At 44.2% G+C, this 9,790-nt stretch overlaps 2 protein-coding genes across 2 annotated transcripts; both read left to right on the top strand.

The window, feature by feature from the left end:
• Nucleotides 1-3,373: 3,373 nt before the first annotated feature.
• Nucleotides 3,374-5,553, top strand: znrd2 (zinc ribbon domain containing 2). The gene is made up of 4 exons (XM_083686532.1): nt 3,374-3,467; nt 3,902-4,053; nt 4,239-4,323; nt 4,757-5,553. The coding sequence occupies exons 1-4, from the start codon at nt 3,395-3,397 to the stop codon at nt 5,194-5,196; spliced, it is 750 nt and encodes a 249-aa protein (XP_083542658.1). The 5' UTR covers nt 3,374-3,394; the 3' UTR covers nt 5,197-5,553.
• Nucleotides 5,554-6,086: 533 nt separating this feature from the next.
• Nucleotides 6,087-7,923, top strand: fam89b (family with sequence similarity 89 member B). Its single transcript, XM_083691075.1, has 2 exons — nt 6,087-6,716; nt 7,196-7,923. Exons 1-2 carry the CDS (start codon nt 6,462-6,464, stop codon nt 7,469-7,471), a joined length of 531 nt encoding a protein of 176 aa, XP_083547201.1. The 5' UTR covers nt 6,087-6,461; the 3' UTR covers nt 7,472-7,923.
• Nucleotides 7,924-9,790: the final 1,867 nt, after the last annotated feature.

Below are 9,790 nucleotides of genomic sequence, written 5' to 3'. Positions count from 1 at the left end.
TGCTTTGTTTTTGTGCCCTGCGTAAGCATTGCCTGTGAGTATTTTATTATTTCTTAAGTACATCTTGCAATATAAAAGTATATTGTGTACCGATGATGTAGTTTATGGAATTTCTTGTGTGCTGTAAGCAGCCCAGCTCATGTAGCCTGTTGTTTAGCAGCTAGCATTGCATTTCAATGGTGTTGTTTGTATTTACTGTTGAAATAGGTTGTATTTGAGTACACATATTACTATGTTAGCTTAGTAATATTTTTATATATTTTATATATTTTATACAAGTTGTATTTTGATTGGATTCTGCATTCTTTATTTTTACAGTTTCACTTTTCACCTTTGTCATTTGTACAGACTCTGAGTCTTCAATAAACCTGGGGCTAGAAGGCTATTTCCTGACTCTGGTGTCATCCGTGACAGGAGTTTGGCTGCTGTCTAATTTGGTTAGATACACGTTAAGGAGGACAGTGCAGATACAGTGGCTTCGGAAAGTATTCAGACCCCATCACTTGTACTTTCCACATTTTGTTGTGTCATAGATTCAATTTAAAATTTGATTACATGTATTTTTTGCCATCAATCTACACACAATACCCCATAATGGCGAAGAGAAAAGACATTTTTAGACATTTTTGCAAATGTAAATACAGAAATACCTCATGTACACTCATATTCAGACCCTTTGCTATGACACTCTTAAAAATGGTTGCAAACAAGTCCATCTGAGTGCATGGATAATAGTTAATGTGATCAGCATGTTGCATATTGCAAGAAAACAACTCAGAAAGGAAGTTTGGATAAAATTAGTGCACACTTCAATGTAGAAAATAAATAAAAATGTACAAATCCCCCATAAGTGTACAAGTCCCCCATTCTCCCTGTCCACTCTTGCTCTGCTCAAAGTCAACTGCTGCAATTGCACATGTTCAATTGATGCTTGTGTTATTTGGAGATTATTCAAAGAGAATTCATACGACGTTTTATTGAGGATTTCAAGAGGCGTCATGTTGTCACCGCCATGTTTTCAAGCTACGAATTGCACGTAAATGCCAAACCTCAGGCTGCACAGATACACTGCACCTGCCTGTTCTCTAGTCGGTTGAACCAAGCCCTATCGTAAGTCACTCCTCAAAGGTGAAAGGGAAAAACGTTGTTTCCGCCCGGTCTCGAACCGGGGACCTTTCGCGTGTTAGGCGAACGTGATAACCACTACACTACGGAAACGATACATGTGATAGACCGGCTATGTGATCTCACATTTGATAGCTCCCTAAAACCAAAAAGAGGACTACAATTATTTCGAAAACCGTGTTGAATTCGCCACCCTAACACAATGTCTGTAAACTCCATGTGGTCAAGTCACATACGTGTTTCATGCGAGTCTAGCCTACGGAATGAAACGACCGCAATGCATGAACGATGAAAGGGGAAAACAAGACATGTTTCCGCCCGGTCTCAGGTAAGGTTAAAACTCCCTGAACTGTTCCATTAATTCTCTATGGTAACTTTCCAATTAATTCTCTATGGTAACTTTCCCAATACATTTACTCTATGGGTAAACCTTAGCACTATAGTGTAAAATATTTTGGGCCACTGGTTGGTTTTGTGGCGCTGTTCCGACTTTCAATACTTCAGCAAGCGGAGAGCGACAGAGTCATCTCCAAGTAATCGAGTATGACATTTCTTGCATTCAGCCCGTTTTTTCTTCAAACCGATTACTTATTTTCATTCTCGAATTACTATCGCAGTATACTTTACCAGGCTCAGGCTGTACTTCCAATTCACCCACAATTCACGCCAATAAAGGTAAGTCACTTTCACAAATATGTGTCTAATGCTGCATATGTAATCATCTCAATAGAGTCGATACTACATCAACAGGGTAGTACAGTGTGTAGTGAAGTACAGCACAGTGCAACATTATAGTCTACTACTCAACCAATGCTGAAGACAGAAGATTCTCCACCAATGCTGTATGCAAAGACATATAGATATTCATAGTCTATTACTCAGGTGGCAGTGTTTGTCAACACCAGGAAATTATGTAGAGTCGCTGGCTATTCACTGTGACTTTTTGCAGTCTGGTCTAACCCATGACATCACCACACAGTGTTGATAGGTATATCGTTTCCGTAGTGTAGTGGTTATCACGTTCGCCTCACACGCGAAAGGTCCCCGGTTCGAAACCGGGCGGAAACACTTATTTTCCCCTCTCTCCATTCAAGTTACCGTGGTGGTTTCTTTCCGTAGTCGTAACATTCGGGTGGTGGTGGTAGTGTCAGTAACACTTTGATTTACTGAAATGAATAGTTCGGAGTCTAGATGTGCCAATAGTGTTTTTACATGCATACTGCACAGTAAGCTGCACTACAAACAACATTTAACCAGGCCTAGACACAGACTTGTATGCAGTGGAGGGAAGTAAAAGCCCAGTGTTGGATAATGTCACTCATGATGAAGAGGTTGCTGGAGAGGCCCTAAAGAGATCCGTTTGAGAAACTGAAAACCCCTGATCATGTGTCAGAATGCAGTGAGGGATTCCATAGGTAGTTTGTCACTATGTTTATGTGTGTCTGAGCAGTCACCGCCTCGCGCACCTGTAGAGGTCCCTCGTCTCAGCAACAGATTCCATGCCCTGGAGCGGCTACCAGCCAAGGTGTTTGGTGGATGAAAAAATTCACCAGCCACTCTGATATTTTACTCTGATATTTTTTATACCAACATTAAGGCAAATGTCACCAAAAAAGTAACTCCTGACGCCTTGAAAATTACTCCCTGCACAGAACGGACCTCTTGTAGTAGCTTTAAGTTTCGCACATATCCTTGTGTGAAAATATCGCTGAATATTTTCGCCTGCATATTTTCTATCTCATGTAGTTCAATTATACTTTAATACTTTATTGTAGGTTTTTTAACTAAGAACGCTCATAGATTCTGGGGTTTGTTTGAAAGTCAGGAGAACCGTGCGTGAGATGCGCGTCATAACTGTCCTCCAGAACCCTGGACTCAAAACTGTCCTACAGAACTGAATTCTGTTATTATTGTGTGTTTTACAGCAAACTGACAGTTGAAATAACTGTAGAGTTACTGTGGATGCATGACCATGACTGATAAAAACATGTCTGACTTTAATTGCCATCGAATGACTCGGACATAAATATGTAAAGTGCACATTAAAGCTTGAAAGTCCTCTTATAATTGTTTGTCTTTAATTCACTCAATATCTATGATGTCTGGACTGTGTCGGAGGGATATGCGAACCATGTGTAATCAATCATCAATGTATAATCAATGCATTCAACGGTCTTTGACTGTGTCGCCTGTCTGCATTTCTCTCCGAGCTATACTCCACCCGTCCGGCAGGTGGCGGTAGCATATAGACGTCTTGTTTGTATGTCACATGTGTAATGTGCATCTTCTCATCACAACAGCGTGCACAGCATCTGTCACTGTAGTCATGGCACTAAATGCAGGTAACGTCGTTGGCTATCAATTTTATACATTCATATGTTTTCATTTACTACATTTAGGAAACTGTCTGGCAGAATGCTAGCTAGCTAAATGTTATGGAAGTGTTTTTTCTCCCGGAAACTCAGTTTGACAGCTAGCTAACCCAGCTAGCCTATTTTGCTAGCTTGCTTAGTTGGTCATTTAGCAATGGTAACTTAGCTAGCTAGCTAGCTAGTCAGTTAGTTAACCTCCAATGCTTGCACGTTGTAGCCGTCTGTTTTGTTATGTAACTAATTAGCCACATCATTGAAGATAGTACCAGGTTATGGGGCCAAACCTCGGGCAAACTGTCAAACTGCCTGACGGTTTGATTGAGAGATACACGGGTGTGCCAGTGTTGGCCTCATCATTTCTGACAGTTTGATAACTGTTGGTTCCACTCTACGCCGCCTGTCAGACGATGAGGACTTCGAGTGGGAGCCTCCGTCCGAGTCTGAGATGAAGGTGATCCAGGCGCGGCGGGACCGGCAGGACAGGATCAGCAAGCTGATGGGAGACTACCTCCTCAAAGGCTACAAGATGCTGGGGGACTGCTGCGAGCACTGCGGGGTGAGCAGTACAGAGAAGACTGGTGGAAACAGAGCCTACGAAACACCTGTGTGTGTGTGTGTGTGTGTGTGTGTGTGTGTGTGTGTGTGTGTGTGTGTTGATGATGATGATGATGATGATGATGATGATGATGATGATATTATTATTCATTTGTATGTAATGGTCTGACATTTGTTTTTCTCCAGACTATCCTTCTCCAGGACAAGCAACAGAAGTACTACTGCGTTTCCTGTCAGGAGCTGGACTCTGATGTAGACAAGGACAACCCAGGTAAGGACCAACCCTAAACCTGTCAAAAGTTTGGACACACCTTCTCATTCAATGGTTTTTCTTTATTTTTTTTAATTATTTTCTACATTGTAGATTAATATTGAAGACATCAAAACTATGAAGGAACACATATGGAATTATGTAGTAAACAAAAGTTTGTCCAAACTTTTGACTGGTACTGTATATGTATATATACACACACACACACACACACATATATATATATATATATATATATATATACACACACACACACACACACATACATACATACTGTACGTATGACCTCTCATACAGCTGTACCTCATCTCACTTTAGCTGCAAATTGTTTTCCACACTTTGTTTTCCCTCTTCTTCTCTTATCTGTTCTCTTAATTTCTCCATTCCCCTCTTCTACTCTCCCCTCCTTTACACCCCCACCCCCTCCCCTTAGCTCTGAATGCCCAGGCAGCGTTGTCACAGGTCAGAGAGAGACAGCTGGCCTCTCAGCCCGTCCCCCAGGTTACAGGAGTCTCCCCCCTCTCCCTGACCGGCCAGCCCAGACCAGAGCACTGTGAGGGGGCAGCCTCAGGCCTGCGTGGCCCCCTACCTCCACTCACCAACCCCATACCTGCTGCCCTCCCACCCTCATCCCCCCCCACCCAGCCTGTACAGGCCCCCACCCCCCTCCTTGCCCCCGCTCCCCACCCAGCCGTGGGCCCCGCCACCCACCCTGCCCTGTCCTGCGCGGAGGAGGCGGTACTGCACAAGCTGCGCTGGGCCACCCAGGAGCTGCAGGCGTCAGCCTCCATAGAGGCCAGCATCCAGCTCTGCAGCCTGATCCGCAGCTGTGCTGACTCTCTGCGCAGCCTCAAGGAGCTCCACCAATCATGACAGGACTGATACTAGAAACCCCCGCCAGGCAGAAACACAGGCCCCGCCTGGGTTCCTCAGAAAGGCTTTAGAAGCTGCTGTATAAACCTGACCGACTGTGTTTGTATGAAGCTGCTGTATAAACATGAATGATTCTGTGTTTGTATGAAGCTGCTGTATAAACATGAATGATTCTGTGTTTGTATGAAGCTGCTGAGGGTTTACAGGAAGTCTGGACATTGTGCTCTGATGCTGTTACATTTGATTGGTGGATCTGGGGGTTGAGGAAGTGGGAACAGGTGATGTGATTGGATAATGCTGTTTGACTGGTTGATAAGAATGTACGTCAACAAGGTTGTTAATAAAAATCTAAATGTCCATGATCACATGTTGTCTTCCTGGTCTAACTGTTGACGATGTATCCCTGTGGTCTCCGTGGTTACTGATCTGAAAATGACTGGCTGCAATATTGGGGAACATATTGGTAGAATGTCTGAGCCTCATGGGTTTATAATAGAATCATAATAGTTGTAGTCATACAGGCTACTAGGCAGGTTGTATAGAAGGTAGGTGACTAGGCAGGTTGTGGTGTTGGCAGAATGCTGATCAGGTGTATCAGTTTAATCATGTGGCTGAATATGATGGATTAGTCGGCCTCTCTATAGGTTACAATTCTGACAAGACTACTTATATCTGAAAAGTCCATCATTCCAAAAACTAGATTTAACTAGTTTTATAGCCCTCGGCAGAACAAACCCCAGTCCTTGTGAGGGTGTGATGTGCTTGTGCCTCTTCTCAGGGACGCCCCGGTATTTCCTCTTTTACCTAATATAGCGTGTTCGTCCCGCTGCGCCCTGCAGCGATAGAGCGGGCGGGGCGGGGATAGACCATTGATATGACGAGTTAGACCGGACCGTTGAGACAAAGAAAAACCTTTTGGGAAACAAAGCAAGGAAATCAGAAAGTAATCTACCTTGGTAACCGCACGTTACCGAAACAGAAGTTGTGCATGCATTATTAAAACAATATGCTCTTGTTTTAGAGACATTTTTTTCGTCCGCACGAGAATGCTCGGTCAGAGCACCAGGGATCTATTGTTCTGTGGAGGAGTCGTCGGATTTTGACACATAAGCGGAGTGCACGCGAAGGCTGAAGCGACGTTTTTATATATTGAAGGAACGACGTTTTGCCTAGCCTATGACGTGATTCCCATATTTGTTCAAAAGGAGTCCTATAATCAAGAGAGCAGCGCGCTTTGTCGTTGAGATCATCTAACGGCGAAGAAGATGAACGGGTTCCAGTCCAGTCCTCCGGAGTGTCCCGCAGGGCGCGTCTGTGACATTGAGGGTCTCCCTCCGCTGCCCAAAGGCCTCAGCGGCATCCTCAACTCCAGCGGCGGGTCGTGGAGGGACATAGAGAGGGTGTACAGCAAGAGGACCCGTATCCAGGCCGACCTCAGCAAGTCCAGAGCCAGCGACCCGCTGGGACGCAGCAAGCCCGCCAGTCTGGACGCCGCACTCGCCGTGCTGCGCAAAGACATGGTAGGTGGCGTGGATCAGAGAAATCTGTCTATAGATCTATAGATCTATCTATATATGGAGATGAACGGGTTCCAGTCCAGTCCTATATCTGGATCAGAGAGATCTATCTAGAGTTCTATAGATCCATCTATATCTATGGAGTTCTATTCTGTCTGCCAGACGTTGTAACCAGTAGATAAAGATCAACAGCAGATTCTGTCACCTTTCTATCTTACCTCCAAGACCGTTAATATCCCTCTGTTGTTGTAATCGATATACCAGTCATTGTTGTTGTTGTGGTTGTTGTTGTAATGGACATGCCAGTCATTGTTGTTGTTTTTGTTGTGTTGTTGTTGTTGTTATTGTTGTAATGGACATGCCAGTCGTTGTTGTTGTTGTTGTTGTTGTGGTTGTTGTTGTTGTTGTAATGAACATGCCAGTCATTGTGGTTGTTGTTGTTGTAATGGACATGCCAGTCATTGTGGTTGTGGTTCCCTCAGGTGGGGCTGCGGCAGCTGGACATGTCTCTGCTGTGCCAGCTGTGGTCTCTGTACGAGGCCATGCAGGACTACAAGGGAGCTACGCTGCTCTCCAACAGCACCTTCACTACAGAGAACGGATACTCAGAGGAAGAGGAGGAGGAGGAAGAGGAGGAGGAGGAGGAGGAGGAGGAGAGGGAACCAGGGGAGCGTCCTACTCCCTCCCTGCCTCTCCCTCAACCCACTCACAACTCTAGAGACCAGTGGATTAAAGACTCCTTCCACATCCCCATCTAAATCAATCTGTCAAACTTTATTTATAACACATTTCTTACAGACTTTGCAATCCAATGCACTTAATCTCGGAACCCAGAATGTAGTGAGACTTCAATGCGCTTAAAGAACAACTTCACAAATATGCTTTTCTGTAATTTATTCTACATGACTACGTCTGCAGCAGGAAATACACCAGCTAACTCAACTGATTGTGTCGCACGTAGAGGGTACATTACCACATGTTTGTATCTGAGTACAAAATGCCTTTTGACACATCTTCCATTGGTATCCAATTCTACTTGGCTACATTATGAAGATTGTTTAAGTGTTTGAGGCTGGAGACTTGTTGGTTTCCTCTGCATTATGAATGTAGTCATACTCATCAGACACATTCTCTGTACGAACGTGTGATGACTCTTCCTGTTGTTTATGCCAAGTTTATGTATTGAACTTTTTGTATCAAGGTCCATAAATAAAAAATACTATGTAAGTTCCCTCCTTTATCTGACCATGTAGAGTAATCTAAAGATGTAGCCATGCTCTGCTCATGCATCAGGTATGATGACATCACTATTTATCCTAACCAGGACCTGATGACATCACTACTAACTTGTTCTTAGCCGTGTGCTTTAGTTTGTATCCTGTGTGACCAGTTATGTTGCTTTGCTGCATCGTCGGGGCTGTGCTCAGTAGTCAACCGTATTACCAATCACCACTAGAGGGCGCCATAGGCTGTGATCTAGACACTGTGACCGTCAATGCTGCAGGCTCAGAAGATCAAAACCTGAAAAGTTGGTTGAGGTAAATTATTGAGTAACATTTTACAGACAGCCAATGAGAAGAGGTGATTATTGGGCCTCATTACGGCAGATAACGGCTGTCTCTTACCTCATGAATATTCATGTTTTAGAAGCTTCTCATGTTTCTGCTAAAACATTACAGAGAAACCAGACTGCTACTACACTGCTACTACTACACTATGACCCACAGAAGAGATGTGGTCTGTCTTTAGTAGAGACTGTCTGTACCAGAGACTTGTTCTGTCATTTACAGAGACTTGTTTTGCCAGTATAAACAGAGTGTTCCAGTAACACATGAGCTTATTAGGCAATGGTCCCTAGGCTGGAGGAGGAGTCACTCTCTCTCACACACACACACACAACTTATTTTCTTCCTTTTCTCTAGCACTGTGACTTGTGTGCGGCAGTTATTCTTAGAAAGTCTTCCTTGAGGTGATTGTGATGTATAGTTGTTTAACTTTAGACGATTGATAAGACCACCTGCTAAATGGCTCAAATGTAAAAGTAAAAAATAGAGTTGACTCCGCTGTCCCAGTGCTGTTGGACGCTGCAGACATGAACGTCATACATCACCGCCTTGATCCCCCACGAACAGCCACAGAGAGGGACATCACTGCATCCTGTGTGTGTGTGTGTGTGTGTGTGTGTGTGTGTGTGTGTGTGTGTGTGTGAGAGAGAGAGAGAGAGAGAGAGAGAGAGAGAGAGAGGGGTTTGACGTCCCTGTAAAAAGTCCCATGCGTGTCTATAATTAGAGCACAGATGCAGTGGATATTGTTAGATACAATCTGACCTGTGTGTCAGAGCAGCCTTCAGTCCAACTGGCCATGAACCGAATGTTGGTTATTACCCATATAACAACCTACTGGAACCCTAACCCTTACACTGGTGAACCTGGGTATGAATGTCTAACTCTAGGTCTCAGTTCAGGAGGTGTGTCCTTATGGCCTGTTAGAAGGTGGTGATGTCAGAGCAGGGCAGAGTCTCAGGCTGGGGGCATTCTGTCAGTCCCACCTGACTTCAATCCAGGCTGTCACCACAAAATGACACTAGAATTGTTATTTTCTATCAGAGTGTACTACAGAGTGTACTACAGAGGGGAGTACAGAGTGTACTACAGAGTGTACTACAGAGGGGAGTACAGAGGGGAGTACAGAGTGTACTACAGAGTGTACTACAGAGGGGAGTACAGAGTGTACTACAGAGTGTACTACAGAGGGGAGTACAGAGGGGAGTACAGAGGGGAGAAGGGAGGACATAGTGTACTACAGAGGAGAGTACAGAGGGGAGTACAGTGTGTACTACAGAGTGTACTACAGAATGTACTACAGAGTGTACTACAGAGTGTACTACAGAATGTACTACAGAGTGTACTACAGAGTGTACTACCGAGTGTACTACAGAGTGTATACTACAGAGTGTACTACAGAGTGTACTACAGAATGTACTACAGAGTGTACTACAGAGTGTACTACAGAATGTACTACAGAGTGTACTACAGAGTGTACTACCGAGTGTACTACAGAGTGTATACTACAGAGTG

This window comes from Argentina silus, assembly GCF_951799395.1.
Source record: "Argentina silus genome assembly, chromosome: 2".
Lineage (NCBI taxonomy): Eukaryota > Metazoa > Chordata > Actinopteri > Argentiniformes > Argentinidae > Argentina > Argentina silus.
Note: the sequence above shows the minus strand (reverse complement) of the source record. Positions and strands in the feature narration are given on the sequence as shown.

Excerpts from the sequence above, each read along its gene's own strand:
- fam89b (XM_083691075.1), top strand. The coding sequence starts at position 6,462 with ATGAACGGGTTCCAGTCCAGTCCTCCGGAGTGTCCCGCAGGGCGCGTC. Across the intron at positions 6,717-7,195 it reads CCGTGCTGCGCAAAGACATG|GTGGGGCTGCGGCAGCTGGA; the intron begins GTAGGTGGCGTG and ends TGGTTCCCTCAG.
- znrd2 (XM_083686532.1), top strand. The coding sequence starts at position 3,395 with ATGTGTAATGTGCATCTTCTCATCACAACAGCGTGCACAGCATCTGTC. Across the intron at positions 3,468-3,901 it reads AGTCATGGCACTAAATGCAG|ACGATGAGGACTTCGAGTGG; the intron begins GTAACGTCGTTG and ends GCCGCCTGTCAG. Across the intron at positions 4,324-4,756 it reads TGTAGACAAGGACAACCCAG|CTCTGAATGCCCAGGCAGCG; the intron begins GTAAGGACCAAC and ends CCCTCCCCTTAG.